The sequence below is a fragment of the Heterocephalus glaber genome, unplaced genomic scaffold (genome assembly GCF_053883595.1).
Source record: "Heterocephalus glaber isolate CG9 unplaced genomic scaffold, H.glaber_assembly_v1.0 deba00000676, whole genome shotgun sequence".
Classification (NCBI taxonomy): domain Eukaryota; kingdom Metazoa; phylum Chordata; class Mammalia; order Rodentia; family Bathyergidae; genus Heterocephalus; species Heterocephalus glaber.
The window spans coordinates 25,581,137-25,598,664 of record NW_028258156.1 but is presented as its reverse complement, the minus strand read 5'-3'; the positions used below and the strand labels follow the sequence as shown (position 1 = coordinate 25,598,664).

The 17,528-nt window shown below is 39.0% G+C and overlaps 1 protein-coding gene across 1 annotated transcript in view; it reads right to left on the bottom strand.

The window, feature by feature from the left end:
- Fbxl13 (F-box and leucine rich repeat protein 13) overlaps nucleotides 1–17,528 on the bottom strand; it is a 254,266-nt gene that overhangs the window by 228,201 nt on the left and 8,537 nt on the right. Inside the window, 2 exon segments of the mRNA XM_087206541.1 lie at nucleotides 5,391–5,481; nucleotides 6,229–6,332. Coding sequence (XP_087062667.1) covers nucleotides 5,391–5,481; nucleotides 6,229–6,332 — 195 coding nt within the window.

Sequence of the window (17,528 nt, the reverse complement as noted above, 5' to 3'; positions counted from 1 at the left end):
TATTTTTTTCTTGTCCCTTCCTTCCTCTCTCCCTCCCACCTCCCTTGTTCTCCTTTCCATATGTACATTTCCTTATATCTGTTATACATTTTGGTCTCTATTTATACTTTTGGTTTCTCATATCAGAGAAACAATGTATTTAAACATGTGTGTCCAATTTATTTCACTTAATAGTATGGTCTCAAGGTGCATCCATTTAGCTAGAAATGTCTCACATTTATCCTTTCTTATGGCAGAGTAGCACTCCATTGTCTTAGTTACTTTCTCATTGCTTAGACAAAATACCCAACACCCACAAGTTAAAGGAGGAAAGGTTTATTTAGTTCACAGTTTGTAGAGGTTTCAGTCCACAATCGGCTGGCTCCAAGGGAGGGTGGCTTGGCAGAGGAGAACCAGTTCATGGCAAGCAGACGATAGCAAAAGCAAGCAAGGGAGAAGACAAGTCTCCTTCTGTCTCTTATACTGTATCCAGGCTACCAGGATCAGGGCAGTGTCAAGCCAATCAGTGTACTGATTTAGTAATCACACACCCTAAATCCCAGCATCACACACTCTTGACTCTGCCACCTCTGAAAAAGCCCCAAATGTGACCACATGAGGCTTTGGGGGGAGATCTAGACCCAAATCATAACATCTATTGTATAAAAAAAACCCACATCTTCTTTATCCACTTATCAGTTGATGGGCATTTGGGCTATTTCCAAGATTTAGCTATTACAAACTCTACCGCTATAAATATGGATGGGCATATATCACTGTGGTACAATGCTTTTAATTCTTTTGGGAAGATACCAAGAAGGGGAATAACTGAGTCAAATGGAACCTCTAGTTTTAGTTTTTTGAGGAATCTCCACACTGATTTTCACAGTGGCTGCACCAGTCTATACTTCCACCAACAGTGGAGAAGGGTTCCTTTTTCCGGAACCACAGCCCTGCCAGCATTTGTTATTGGTTGATTTCTTGATAATAGCCATTTTCCTGGAGTGAGATGGAATCTCAGCCTTGTTTTAATTTTCATCTCTCAAATGACCAGTGATGTTGAACAAATGACACCTTACTTTGAATATTAGCTGAGGTTACAGTTTCCAGAAAACTTGTGATGTCTGTTGGCATCCAATGTCACTCAAGCATTGAAGGATTAGGAATTTACTCCAGTCTTCCTAATCTGGCTTTTGTTTGTGCTTGTCTTTCCAGAAATCCCAAGCAGCCTGCTTATTTTCTCTGAGCCCATAGTTATTTCCACTATTTCAGCACTAGATAGCATCCATGCCAGATTTTCTGGCAGTCTGCTGTCGGTGTGTTGCTACTGTTTCAGTATTAGAAAGCAATCCAAACCCAAGTTTGTCCTGACACACTGCTGGTGTGTTGGTTCAAAAGAACCAGGAGAGTAGGTACAAAGAGCAGTCTGTTCCCACAAACCTGTGCCTGGGCCTAGGCTAGACCCAGATGCCACATCCACAATTACCAGGCTTTGGTCAGGCACTGCAGGATTCTGCTCAGCTCTGGGGAAGAATCACTGTAGATGGACCAGCCCCAGGTTCTTATGTCATACCTGCAGCCATCAATGCCACCATGTAGGGTCATACTCTGAGTGCACAGTCCAAGACAAGCACAGCACTGAGGTTAGACCAAAGCCTACACTGTTACACTGCTGCCTATTGCTGAGGTTGGCTTGTGGTTGAAGCCTTCTGCAACCAGCCACTGGCAACGGTAGCTAGAATAGCAGATCAACAGACTGAGGCCATATACCTTCCCCTGGCAGTGTAGCTGTTCAAGAGGTTCTATCTGTAGGCAGGCCTGGGGATAGGGGATTAGGATCTTCCCAGTGTTAGGTTTCATGGGCCCAGCACTAAGTTCCAGAACAAATTTTTGTACCCTGTCCTACTCTCCAGTGAATAAGGTCTTGCACAACACTCTGATGCCTAAGGTTTGGGTATTGTTGATGAAGGCAGTCTCTTGGCCATCTAGGCTACCTAAGTTGAGTCACACCACAGTGTGCACCTGCACAGTCTCAGGGGTGGACGAGGACCCACATCCCAGCTGGTAGAGATACAGGCCTGAACATGAACTCATCCTACAGAAGTGTAGATCTCTGCCTGGTATCAGGATAGTTATAGAGCCTTGTCTGTGAGCCTTGGCCTGGCAATATCTGTGCTGCCTGAGGATGAGAAACAGGTAGTGGAGACAGTCCCTTGGCCACTGAGGCTGACACAAAACTGGGCAGGACTTGAATCTCACAGGGGCATGCACTGTCTCCAGAGGAGGGTGGGTGCCTCTAAGGGCCCCTCCAAGGCTGTTAATGGTCCAGGCCAAAAGTCATCTGTTGCATGACTACACAGGTCTCCACATGATGCCAGGGTGGGTCTACAGGCTCCATCTGTGAGCTCTGGCCTATATATGGAATCTTCAGTTTCCACTAGATGCTGGGCCTCACTGTGATGGGCCTAGCACTGGGTTCCAAGTCATAGCTTCGTGCTAGTTTTTGTACCCTACTCCCCACAGAGTGAAGTACTGCTCCAAGCTCTTCCACCCCAGGTGATATGGGCATCAGGAGGGATGATGTGGGTGTCAGCTACCTCCCTAACACAGTTTCAGCATCTAACACATTCTTCAGCATAGTTATTTGGCCTGGCAGTAGGGGTCATGATGTGGCTTTCTTTGCCTAGCACTGAGTTTCACCATAGTAAGCTAGATTTCAGAGTGACTGGATAAAGTTGATCCACTTTTACTCCCCAAGTAAGAGGCAACTCTCTCCACACTGGGCTGCTTGGGGTTGGGGGAGGGGATAGGTGGGAAACTCTTTCCTTCCTATTTCTTCAATACATCTTCTCATTTTCTCATATTAAAATCAGGTATTACGGTCTCTCGCCTGATTTCCTTAGCTCTTATGGAGGTAGTTTGGTAGATGAACAAGCTGTTCAACTTGGTGTTTCCATGAGGAGATGAGTGCTGGGAGATCCTTAGCTGTCACTTTGCTCTGGCCTTGGTACTGTTATTTATAGTCTCAAAAAATGTTATTTCCTGTCAGAGGTGCACACCGAAGATTAATTAGTAAAAAATATAATTACTGAAATCTGTTTTCCAATACTCTATCAAAAAGAATGAAAGGAGGAATAAATTGACAAGGCTGGAAAAATGTTGATTTTGTTCAAGCTGCATAATGGGTAATAATTATGGTTACTTTTCAATTTTTCCATAGTAAAAAAGATTTTCTTAAATGCTATACATGCCTTCTTTTCTTATAATTAGTAAGTCCATCTGGAGATTTTATTTTGAAAGAAATGGGAATCAAGTCAGTGAAATTAGTTTCTTCTTTACAATGCCTGATTCTTTCACCTTGGAACACACAATTAAACTGTCTTTCTACTGTTAGAAGAGGAATTTTTTTTTGTTAACTATTTGACTCAGTTTCCTATATTCACTCTTCTCTAAGTAAAGACATAGACTCATACTTTATAAATAGTCATATAGAGGCAGCCCTCATTGTGCAGGACTCTATAGTCTGAGACTATAAAATCCTACAAAGCAATCTTAAGCAATGTGAAAAATTACAATTTTTGTGGTATTTAATTTTTTGTTTAAAATATTGAAACCCCACTTCTTGGGAGTTAAAATTGTATAGGAAACTATTTTAAATGTTTTTTAAAAGTAAAGTTAGTATTTACTTAGCGTGCTGTAGTTAAAAATTTCAGAAACACTATGGATTTATTTCATTGTCACAAATAACATTTATCTCTGAGAGTGAAAAAAAAATGAATTAATCTAGATCCAGATCTAATCAATCCTAGAGCACATGGAGATTCGCATGTTCATGTCTGACCTTAACAAATATTTTCCCCATTGTTGCAAAGTCACATCTCATTTCTTTTCCAACTTATGAAATGATGTGAGGATCTTTCCTATACATTGGTAAACTATCATAATCCTTTCAAAGTTTGGATCAGCTTCCATCATTTTATCCTTTGTACTTTCAACATCATAGAAAATCCTTTGTACTTTCAACATCATAAAAAATTCAACATCATTTGAAAATTCATTTTCTAATAAAACTAAGTTTGAAATAGCTATGATGTCTCGTGGAATTCTGTGAGGGTACATAAAAATTCCCTATGAGCTTCTAGATGTTGGACATGACTTTATAGAAGATCCTTGACAAAATACTGACAATGAAGTTTATACCTCTAAATCAGTGGTTTTCAAAGCATCTTTTAGCAATCAATGGCTCTCAAGCTTTCTTCAAGTGAAATTATACTGAAAACAAAACTATTCTAGAGTGAAGAGGTGGGGGTGGAGGACTCCGAATTCTGCCCATGGGCCTCCTTCTTTTAGCTCCTAGTTCACCCCTAAACATCTCCAAGAACATAGTTTGCAAATACCTGCACTTGTACTCTTTAGTAGATCAAAGGTCTAAGGTTGATGAAGTAGTCATTAAGCTACACACCATGATGCAGATTAGGATCTGACACGTGCATTCTACCCAGTGCATTGGTACTTGCAGGTCACCCCAGTCTTGACAGAATCATCCAGTCCATCTGTTTGTTTTTCTTTTGCAGAACACTGATTAGGATATAATGTTACTCTCCACCCATCCTTGTAAAGTAGTACTTCAAATTGTTCCTGGCTCTCAGCACTTAATTTAAACATGGCTTTGATTCCCATTTTCAAAGCACAACTTCACCAGCAACTCCCAACCCCTGCCTGGGCCTACACAAACAGTAAGCCTGAAATTAAGAGATATCTCACGCTATCCTGCGTATATCTAATCTGTATGAATACTGCTCTTCCCATGTGCTTTTTGCTCTTTTAGCTCCTTTGACATACACAGTCTTTGTTCCAAGGATCCATTTCCTCAATTACTGTACTTCCTTGTCTTCTTTACAGGATCAAACCCAGCTGTTGGAACAGTTGTTCCTTTCAGGAATAATCAGGTCTGGCTTTCAAGTTAGATCTCATTAATGCTTTGGCCGTGTCTTTATGAGCATGGTGCCCTTTATCTTCATCTACGAGGGCAGCCAGCAGAGAGAATGGAAGGAGAATGCAACATAGAAGGAAGGAGATTAGAAAGGAAGGAAAACCTTCTCCTTTAAAGTGTTTCAGAATGCTATTTCTCAACATGAGAGGAGAAGGAGAAAAGGGGAAAGGACAACATGCACAAAGAGGAACAACAAATGCTGAAGTATTTCTTGGAAATTGGGAAAGGTAACTATGGCTGTGTATGTATGTGTGTGCACATGGGTGTGTGTTATTCTTTCACTTTTCTAGGTGTCCCCAGTTACAAAAGCAGTTGTAAAAGCAGCACCTCCTACCTCCTGTAAAACCTAAAATCCATTTGAAAATTTCCATCAGGACTTAAAATGTATACTTTATAGTGTTTAGTAAGTAAGAATTACCAGCTGATCATCCAGTCCAAAAAGTTGTTCAAGGTAAGTTTCAGATAATCTTCGAATTTTTGGCTTCAATGATGGATCAATGCACATATTCCTTTAATAAAATCATAAAATATGATCAAGAATTAATTTCCTTTCATAGTATGCCCATAAGTAAAGTCAGTGGCTCCTGTGGATGGTGTGGAAGGGACAGGTGAGAAGAAACAGTTCCCTGTGGGAGAAGAAGATGAGAATCACCTTGTGGGCTTTTTCACACTACCTCCTTGGATTAGCTTTCTCATCCTGGATAAGAGCAATACCCAACATCTACAAAAGCAGTTTAATTTACTCATTATTTCAGTGCATGATCAGCTGGCTCCAAAGCAGAGACATCATGGCAGAAGGGTGTGGTAGAACAATGCTGCTTAGTTCATGGTGCCAGGATGCAAGGAAGAGTGCCAGAGCAGAAAAGGTGAGGGACCGGACAGACGCCATGGCCATGTCTCCATGACCCACTTAGATGTGTGTTCCACCAATCCCTAGGGCGGATCCCAAAGCTAATCAAGTTGAAACATCACCCTAATTTGCTGACATCCCCAAGGAAAGGGGGTTATCCTCAAGGTGAAATAATCTGCCCTATGATCATATTTACTAATGAGAGTACACTACATTTCTCAGGCTGAGAACTCGTGAACATACTATTCACATTTAAGACTTTGGGACCTAAGAGGCTACAGAGGGATTGGTTAAGAATCTTGAGGCTGCAAGCATTCATTGACAAGACTTTATTTTGCTACTATGCTATCAGTGTTTTATCTTCAAAATAAAAAATTTCCCTCTCATATATTAAATCAGTACTTACCAAAGAAGACTTTCCAGGCCATTTTCAATGATAACCATGATCATTTCCTCTAAATATTTCAGTGGATCCTCGGGGCGGTTAATAATTACACCGCATAAAAGTGCCTGTAAAATAAAAGGTAATTTTAATTCATGTTTAAAAAAAGGAAGATGTAGCCAAGAGATAAGGGAAGGGGACATAAAAAGAATTAAGATGTGTTATGTCCATGTACCAACTCCTCACACTGAATAATCATTATGTACTGTAAACACATACTTATAGGACTTTTATTTTTTATTCAGTAGAATAAAATCAAAAGAACCAACCTATACACAATAAAGAAAATAAAGCTATACTTTTTTTTCAATATTCTTTGGCTGATCCTTCAATTTGACAAAGAAAAAAAATATTAATTTACAAAACCTCAGTTCTTATTCCATCTCTTTACACTCAGTGACTTTAATGTAATTGACTTTTTCTTTCTTTAATCCATAAAATAAGAAGTCATGTGTTATGATTTACATTTAAAATGTTCCCATAAAGGCTCCCATTTGGAAGTGGGGCCTATCCAGAAGGGGCGGGTTGTTGGGGATAGGAACTGGAAGAGGGAATTCTAGTTTCTCTTTTTCCGGCTGCCATAGGGGTAAGCAGTTTTCCTCTGCCATGCCATTCTGCCATGCTGTTTCTACCTTGGAGCCAGATGATCATGAACTAAATTCACTGAAACTATAAACCAAAATAAACCTCTCCTTTAAATTGCTATGTATTTGTGCCCACCACACGAAGGTTAAAACAACATTCCAACCCCCAATAAGAATAACATAGTAGCTATACTTGTTCAACATTTGTTGACTGTTCCTTGAATTTAACAACAGAAGTAATAAAGTACATATTCTAATCTATAAAAACGTTTTCTTTTTTTCCACCCCATTAACTTTATTGGTACATTTTAGGTATAAAATACAGTTACATTCATCATTGGGATCTTGTACCATTACATGAGTCTCTTGGTTCTTATTTTTTTTCCCCTTCCCTTGCCCTCCCTTCATCTCCTCCACTCTTCCCTATTTGCAAAGACCTTGTTTCCATTTTTTTCCTCTTCTCATATTTTTTCCTTTCCCTTTTTTCCCTTGCCCTAGCCCTCCCAATTCCCCTGCTCTTTTAGACCTTTTTTTCCTGTTACACAGTATCAGTTATACATTTTTAAAATTACAATATTAAGATCTAGGAGACATTATCACAGATTTTACAGAATTTAAAAGGATATAGAAAGCATATTACAAAAATCTTTTTTGAAATAAATTTGACAACTTCTAAGAAGTACCTTGGAAGGCAAATGAATGAAACTAACTCTGGAGGAAATATAAAATTTGAATAGCACCTATTAAAGCAAGTATATTCCTAGCTTGAAAACCTACCTATATGACAACGGCAGGCTCATAAACATTTTAACTGATAAATTATATCAAACAATTAAAGCAGAAAAAAGAAGGAACACTTCTCCCCTCATTTTAGGAACTCAACATTGTGCTAATCCTAAAACTGGATAAAGGTAATAGAAGAAAAAAGTACGAACATAGATAGAAATTTGTTTAACAAAACAAACTATTAGAAGTCAGATCTGGCAGGATGTAGAAAGTGGTTGTGTTATAGGGATGGCAGTGTTGGTTCAGCATTGGAAGATCCACCCCCAAAAGTCATCATTTTAACAGAGGAAAGGCAAAAGCCATATGATCCTGTCACTAGTTGGAGAAAAAGTAGTGGACCAAATTCTACAGCTGTTCATGGTAAAAGCTATCAGGAGACGAGAAGTAGAACAGAAATTTCTGAACAGATTAAAGACATGTACTCCATACTTCCAGCGAGAATGCCTTGTATGAATGGAGAAGATACAATGCTTTCACCTTAAGGTGGGGAACAAGGGCAGATATGCTTCCTCTTTATCTGTCCATTAAACATTGAAACCTAGTCCCCAGCAAAATAGTCTAGCAATAAAATGACAAAACTAGGATAGGATTGGCATGGCAGAAGCAAACTCTTTATATGTAGATGAAATGATCATCTACAGAGAAAATACTAAGAAATCTCTAGGAGCCCCTAGAACTTGTACTTGAATTTAGCAGGATTAGAAAGCACAAGATATATATAAAAATTCAGGTCTGTGTATACTTGCTATAAATGAAGAACTGGATATTGAAATTTAAAAGTTATGTAGGAGTACAAAGGACCTAGAAAAGCCAAAAACAAAAACAGTGTTGGAAGACGTTTAGTACCTAATTTTAAGACTTCTTCTAAAGCTACAGTAATCAAGGCAGTGTTGGTGTAAGAAAAGACATATAGATCATTTGAATAAAACAGAGAATCTAGAAATAGAACCACATATATATGGTCCACTGAGTTTTGAAAGATTATTTAACATTAGCATTTTATAGAATATAAACTCGATTCAAGAGACGAGGAAGAGATAGTGTCTTCAGCAAATGGCACTAGAGCACCTGGTATCCATATATAAAAAATTAACCTCAACCCTTTTTTTCCATACATGAAAATAAGTTGAAGGGATCTATGAACCTAAATAAGAAAGCCTAAAAGTATAAAACTTTAAGAAGAAATTATAAGGGAAAATATTTATGAATTCAGGGTAGGCAAGAATTACCTAGGATACAAAAGACATGATTTATAAAAGAAAAAAATTGATAAATGAGATCCCATCAAAATTTAGAACTTTAAATGACATCATTAAAATGAAAAGTAGTCCTTAAACAGACCATATTTACAATGCATATAACCTATGAGCAGAATATATAAAGAATTCTTAGAGCTCATTAATAGACAACCCAATTAAAATGTAGGCATAAGAAGATGATAAATCGCCAGTATAGCACAAGGAATGGTGTGCAATTCTAGAATCAGAAAAATACTAATCAGTACAATAATAAGACTGAATTATACACTCATTAGGGAGATGAAGTTAAAAGTTTTAAAAGCCTTGTCATGACTTTTTCTTTTTGTTGGATTCTCCCCCTTTGCATTTCATTTGTCACGCCCAATGGATTCATTCTGCTGGGTTTCCTGGGGTTGTGATCCTCATTGTCTTTTCTTAGGGTATTGTCTAAAATTTTTTGGAGTGCCGGTTTGGTATTCATGAAGTTCCTGAGGTGCTCTTTATCATCAAAGTATCTCATTTATCCATCAATTTTGAAAGATAGTTTTGCAGGGTACATCCATCTGGGTTGGAGGCTGTTTTCCTTTAGGGCTTGAAATACATCACTCCAAGCTCTTCTTGCCTTTGGGGTTTGCATTGAGAAGTCTGCTGTGATTCTGATGGGTTTTCCTTTGTATGTGATTTATTTCTTTTCTCTCACTACTTGTAGAATTTTATTCTTCTGCTGGATTTCTGGAATCCTAACTATTATATGCCTATGTGTAGATTTTTTTTGATTAAGGCTAGCTGGAGTCCTATATGCCTCACTTATCTGTATGTCAGGTTCTTTTCCCCTCCTTGGGAAGTTTTCTGCCATCACTTCTGTGAACAGTTTTTTTATGTCATCTGCACTCTCTCCTCTTTCTTCATTGACTCCAATCAGTCTTATGTTATTCTTCTTTGCATCGTCTAGCAGCTGCTGGATTGATTTCTCGTGTTCCCTTACAATTTTAAAGCAATTTTTCTTTTCCTCCTAATTGCAGTCTTTTCTTCTATATCTGAAATTCTATCCTCACATTGGTTCATTCTGCTGTGCAGACTTTCGATGGAATTTTTAATCTCTTGGAAATCTGTTTGTATCTGTTTTATGGATTCCATTTGTTTCCTATGTTGGGATTCCATCATATTCCTCAGCTCCTCTATTTTTTTATCTGTGTCCTCTCTAGATTTATTAATCATGTCTTGCACCATGAGCAAAATCTTTGCTGTTATCTGAGTAATTATTTCTGATTTCATTTTTCCCAGATTCTCTTTTGTTGCCAGTTCAAAGAGTCCAGGTGGTTGAGTATCAGAGTGTTCCATCTCGTTTCCCTTTGGGGTTGCTGTAGGTGATCCAGAAGTCTGTTTTTGAGGCTTGTTTACGTGTCTTCTCATTTCCATGTGGGGGGGTGCTTCTGGCGCCCACGCAGCTCACCTTCTGTGCCCTAGGAGCTTGGGATGGCAGCAGGGGAGCTTCCTTCTGGGTTCTGGGACCAGCTCAGCTTCTCTGCCCTAGGAGCCTGGGATGGAGGCAAGGAGCTTCCTTCTGGGTACTGGGACCAGCCTGTAAACACTTACTTATAAAACAATAGCACTGATATGGTTCCAAAAATAAATGTACATGTTTTTACTAAGCAACAGCCTTTTCCCCATACAATTAAATAGCCAAATAATGTAATAGTTTTAAGTAAACAAACTTTTTACAAACTCCTTTGCATTTACCCAGTGTTGCTATTTTGCTAAAGTCAAATCAAAATGCTGTATTCCTTGCCTCTTTCTAAATACCCATCATAGATGACACAATAGCTACTATATAGTATTTTACATTACGTGAGAAGTGCTTTGTACCAATATGAACACATAATTACAATACTTTAGATCAGTGGATCCTACCATCCTTAAGTATGAGGAATCTACTTTTAAAAAAATCTCAGACCCACCCATGAAAGCAACTGAGAAAATCCACCACCAAAATCTATGAACTGAAGAAGTCAAAAATGCATGCACAAGGCAGTCATGGTGGTGCATGCCTACAATCCCAGTACTCTGGGAGGCTAAGGCAGGAGGATCAAAAGTTGAAGCCAAGCCTGGGCAATTTAGTTATTTAGCAAAACCCTATCACAAAATAAAAATATAGAGAGAAAAACAGGATAGACTGGGAATGTAGCTCAGTGCGAAGGTCCTGGGTTCTGTACCCAGTACCAAAAAGAAAAAAAAAAGCATTTGTAGTTTATCATTCACAATATCCACAGAATATCCACATATTGGAAAATTAGTAGCACAGTATACATAGGTGAGAAACAAATGACTTACTGGATAAAAGATGACAGTTAAAGTGTATGTATGCACATAGAAGTCAGAAAGCTGCTGCTGACCCATTTTCCTCTATACGGTCCCACAAATGAAGGAATTTCTCATTAAAAGTATTGATGAGACATACAGAATTAATGTAGATTTCTCCATTTGAGACAGAGGGAAACGTTTACAGCATACAGCTCACAGAAACCACCTGGAAATCTTAGTTATTTATCTTTTTCTTAGTTCCCTTTCTCTGGGTGGGGCCCAGGTGATGGTGGGGGAGGTTTTCTTTGGCTCTGCTCCCACATAGGACTCATTCCTGGTGGCTTATTTTCAGGCTTCTCTATTTCAGGAACAAAGTAATTCCATCCCTTGAGTTATGCAGAGCAGTTCTTCCAACCTCCATGGGCCAAGTGTCAGAAAGGAAAAGAAGAAGGGGAAAGAAAGATAATTTCTCCTAACTGGACTCTGCATAGTCCATTTCTCCCTTTGTAATAGCTCCAGGTGCCCATCTTAGTATGCAGCCTGCAAGCTGGGAACCCATTCCTTAAGACACTGGCAAATGTCTCAGACTTAGACATTGAGTCCCCTTCCCTCTCTAGCTCTGTATCCTAACCTAGCCCCATCCTAGCTGCTCTCAGAGAGCAGTCAGCCATTTGTATACCCATTTCCTTCTCCCCCAAACCAAGAGAAGATGATTGCATGGGAGATCAGTGGTTCTGAACTGGAAAATATGTCTATTAGCTAAAGGGCAGCAACAGAAAGGCTGAACTCTTCTATTCCCATAGCTCCCTGAAGAGTCCTGGTAAAAAGCCCCTCTGCTCTCTGGTGCTTCAGTACATAGGTCTTCAGAGTGTTAAGTTTCTGTAGTACCCACTCCAAATCACCTCTTCCATCTTATTCTGGTACCTTGAGGCATCTACATTAGAATTACTTAGGAGACGAACTGGTCTCTGAAGATGGGTCTAGGAATCCATATTTTAGGTGATTCTTATGCACCAGAAGTCTGAGAACTAGTACCTTAATGAAGCTTAGCTTTGCAATGAAATTTTAAGAAAGCTGGGGTCTGGTTAATGACTATCAGAAATTGTGTATTTCTTTATATTTTTAAGCTCCACTGATCAGAAAAGTACTTTTCCAAAAAGCTAGCTTGAAGAAGTCAGGCTGAGAAGTCTTTGAAGTGACAATAAAGGCATATGGAACTAGCAGAGTTGAAACGTTCACTTTTTGATTAAGAAATATCCATTCATCTTTTCCCATTGGACAAAACAACACAGTATGAGGTCTTATGTATTAATGAATAAGTGGTGCATATCAATGTGCCAATAGCACAGTTAATAAAACAATGGTTTTCTGCTCGATGACAAAAATTGCAAAATCAATAACTTAGTTATTATTATAAGCAGAAGCAAAATGCAAATATTCCCATAAGATGAAATATTATATTAGCCAAGGTTTTATTATTACTAACCTGTGTAGTAAAAACTTACACAAAGACAAAAAAGGACTATGGCTTTATTATCCCAACTGGCTTTCCCAAGCTTGTAAATTCCCAGAATAACTATCAGTCCTCCACTTTATTTTGGTTCTGCTTTCCTAAACTCAGTCCCCAATATTTCTCAAATACTCCAAAAGATTCCCTGAGGGAACTGAAGACAAACATGGGTTCATCAAACAGTTACTTCAGACAGTTGCTTCCACTCCTTTCTACTACTTATCTTTCAAGGAGCAAGAAAATGCAATGGGAGGGGTCCACTGGGTTTAAATCCTGGATCTTCAATCTTCTAGTGTACATCTGCTGGTATAGATTACAGAGCTGTTTCTGTTTCCTTGACTATAATGGGCAATAAAGTAAATAGGCCATAGCACTATCATGAGAATTAAATAAATTAATATATGTAAACTACTTTGACTAGTGTGTAGAATAAAATGGGTACTCAATAGATAATAATAGCAAGCCATCAGCAGCAGCATTTTTAACCCCTTCACTGCTAATCACCATCTTCATTAGAGAAAAAGATTCAGACAAATAGAAAATAAGTTCAAAATATTCCCTTGTACCTAAGTCCAGTGTAATGATATAGAAAGACTGACTTTATACCAAGCCCAAGGGAAGAGGTTTCAGAATATGCATTTGGGGAAAATAGTGAGGAGAGAGAAACTGAGAAAACAATAGCTCCCACTGAAAGGGCAAGAGAGTAACTGTTATAACTCTGGGTGGGCAAACACAAATGTAAGACACATGGGAGAGAAAGTCCTGTTTATCTTGTCAGATATCAGATAAACATGCTGAAATATGTTAAGAGGCTAAATAGTAAGAATAATTGCTTTAAGAGTGCAGAGATTTAAGTGGTTATCAAATGTTTGTAGGGCCCTGAGCATTGGAGATATCTCCCAAGTGTCAAGGAGAGGCATGGAGAGGGCAGGGAGCTTGCAAGTGGGAGACAGGAGAAGCCAAGCCAAAAGGGCTCAGAACAGTATGGCTCTGGTGAAGGATGAACATAAGAGGGCAGCTGATGGGGGCATTCTGTGGGGAAGCTGGAATCATTCCAGGACCTGGGACCCTCCAGGCCCAATAGGTCACTGTCTTAGCCTGAACTTTTGAAGGACACATTCAAACCATACCAGTTCTTTATGATCAAACCCCAACAGATCAATTGTATGACTATACATTGGAGAGTCCCAAACAGTGTTTCCAGCAGCCAGCTAGAAATAACCTTGACTTTTAAGACTAATAATAGTTTAGCTGACTGTGGTGGCACATACTTGTAATCCTAGCATTTAGGAGGCTGAGGCAGGAGGATTAACAGGAGTTCGAGGCCACCCTGGGCCACATAGTGAGACCCTGTCAGAAAGAAAGAAAGAAAGAAAGAAAGAAAGAAAGAAAGAAAGAAAGAAAGAAGGAAGGAAGGAAGGAAGGAAGGAAGGAAGGAAGGAAGGAAGGAAGGAAGGAAGAAAGAAAGAAAGAAAGAAAGAAAGAAAGAAAGAAAGAAAGAAAGAAAGAAAGAAAGAAAGAAAGAAAGGTAAGTTAGTTAGTTTGGGTGTTGTGCATGCTAGGCAAGCACTCTCCCACTGAGCCACATCCCCAGCCCTTTTTATTTTTTATTTTGAGATAGAGTCTTGCTTAGTTACCCAAGCTGGACTGAAACTTGCAATCCTCCTGCCTCAGCCATCTAAGTGGCTAGAATAACAGTTGAATGCCAGCACAACCGTCTACAGAGTATATTGTTGCCTCTGAATTTCACAGATGAACCAAAGGGTCAGGTAATTCAGACCCAAGTTTTTAAATTACAACCCCAAGCCTCCTCCTTGACCATACCATGTACTCAGGCTGGCCTGGTGGGCTCAAGCCAATCTCCAGGCCTCAGCCTTCAGAAAGTAACTAGACTACAGATGCACTACCACACCTGGCTTTTGCATCTCTGACAAATGTGTGCAGCAATTAGTCCCCTCCTCAAAATCTGATAATAGACCCTTTGTGATTTAGAAATATATGCATTATTTAAAACTAGAGATTTACAACTTAGTCTTGAAAGAAACAAAAGCATAAAAACTTTTCACAAAATCATGAAAATTTAAGGTGGCTTTAAAATTATGATTTATAGTTTAAGTCCACCCTCTGCTGGGCAGATCTAGTTTTGCAAACTCTTTCCATTCATCCTGGAAGTTAAACTGAAATCTGAGCTCACCATTTGAAAAGCATTTTCTTGCACTGATAGGGTTCCTGCTTACTGACTTTGTGGGCACTAGACCCATCGTAACTGGCTCATCCTTGGGCTTGTGGAGCAGGTCTCATTCATCTTTAGACAGGGTGCTGACTTATGCCTCATAGAAAACTGAGGGAGAAACAAATTTTTAAATATTTTTTTGGTGACCGGCCATCTGAAATTCTAGCAGTAGGGCATCATTATGTGGGCTCCTGATGAGTTCTCTAAAACTACGAACACTTTAGAAGATATTAAGGTATTTCCCACAACAGTACAGAATGATGACTACGGTGAGGGTGAAGGATAGGAAGACAGCACAGGGCCTCCATTTTCCTATAGGTCTCTCTGGGTGCAGACTCTGAGTAACCACATTAGACATTTTTGAAAACTGGACTTCTAAAATATATTTTCTTGGATTGTAAAGTAGTATATACAGATTAAATATTTTATTGCCCAAATTTGCAAATATCTAATCATTTAGTCCGTATATTTCAAATATAAAATTAACATTTTAGATGCTAGAAAATAGGGAAATAGATTTTGGGAGGAAGGGACTTGGGGATGGGGTAAGGGAAGGGAAAGGGAAGTAAAAAGGATCAAGATGTGATACATCCACGTCCCAACAATGAATGCATTTACTATATCGCAAGCATATACTAATTTTTTAAAAAGAAAATTTTTTTTTTTTGGTACCAAGGATCAAACTTTGGACCTTGTGCTTGTGAGGCAGGCGGTGGAACCACTGAGCTATATCCCCAGTCTGAAAATATTCTTTATTTAAGTGAGTAAATCGTGACAATCCTGTGTATAAATAGAATAGTTTTTATACCTTGAAACAAATATAAATAAATACTTGGTTCCAAGGTCTAAAATAAAGCCTTCCTATATTTCTTTTGTAGACAAAGCTAGGCTACAACAAAGTTGTATTAGATAATGATGGTCTGTGATGGAAAAGACTAGCTTATTGCAAAGCTGAAGAAATGAGCCATGAAAAAAGAGATTATTTCCTGATAAAATCATGACTGACCACTATGGTTTCAAATTCACTTTATAAATCACACCAAAAAATCTTTAAAAACATTCTCATATGAATCCCAAAATATAATTTGGATAAAAGCAGATTTTCTCTTGGATGTGCAGGGTAAGTACGAACAGAGGAAGCAGACCCAGATATGTAAGGAAGGAAGGTGCCTTAGTCTTATTTGATCTTATTTGTGCTGCTATAGCAGAATTCCCAAAACTGAGTAATTTATTAAAAAGTATTTATTTCTTATCATGCTAGAGGCTGAGACATTCAAGATTGTGAAGCACTATCTAGTGAGGACCTTCCTACTGCATCATAACGTGGTGAAAGGCATCACATGGTGAGAGAGAACAGGAGAGGGAGGGAAAAGGCTGAACTCATCTTTTTATCAGGAACCCATTCCATCATTAGCAGTATTAATCCATCCATGAAAGCAGAGCCCCATGAACTAATCATAAAGACTCCACCTCTCCACACTTGAACTTTAGGGGACATACTCAATCCAGAACAGAAATCTTTGAGATGACTTCAGCTTCATGTAAGTGCATGGCAGATTTTGAGCAAAAACATCCTATTAATTCCCATAATTGTGAGCATTAATAATAAAATTAGTGTCATTTTAAGCCATTAAGTTTTATGAAGACACATTATTCAGTAGATACCTGCAACAATGATGAACTAAGGAATCTAAGGTGAGTGAAGAGAGAAATAAGGATATGAGGTAAGAGCTGATATGACTGAATGAGCTGGTGGTGTCAACGTGGTTGTAACAGAGTGGTTGCTCTCTAAAGTGAGCAAGCTGAAAGGACATGAAGGCACAGAGATTTCAGAGAGAGTACAGCAATCTGGGGGGAAACTGTCAAGAGGGGCAGATATCTAGGGAACAATGAAAGCAAAGATAACCCAGAGAAACACTAAGGATGTGAACAGAACATCCCCTTGGATACTGAAAGCAAAAAGAAGACAGGAATAAAGGTAGAGAGGAAAGCAGCAAGCCAGATGCTGAAGGTACTAAGGAAACACAAAGACCAATGAGAAGGCGGGTGTGTAAAGATAGGAGACGCGCACTGAGATGTTACAAACTTTAAAAAAAGAAGCTGAGGTTTTAGAAAAAGAAGTAAGATATGCAGTTTAGAAGTGGTAATGGAAGAGGAGACAAAGAGGACAGCTAGTGCATCTCTGGATCTGAGGCAAACTGAGGAAAGAAAGTCTCCAGAGGACTTCACTTCTGTCTAACATGTGGAAAGCCATTCTGGTCCAATGATCTTACTCCAACAACCAGAAAATGCCAGATAATTTTTTTTTTTTTGGTACTGGGGATTGAACTCAGGTCCTTGTGCTTGCAGGGCAGGTGGCAGAAACCCCAGCCTCAGATAGTATTTTTAAACTGGGTTTTAAAAAGATGCTGGAAAGCTTTGGAATTTCACAGGAGGCAGAACCTTCTGAAATGAAGTAACCAAGCACACACAGCCCTTTTCCTGGGCACATCTGCCAGTCCTGGGTATGGAATAAGGGCTGGGCTGGGCCTGGGCAGAGGAGCTGTACCAGTGGGAAGAGAAAGCAGTAGCCTACTGGTGGCTATAGGGGCTGCCACACCAGCTTAGAAACC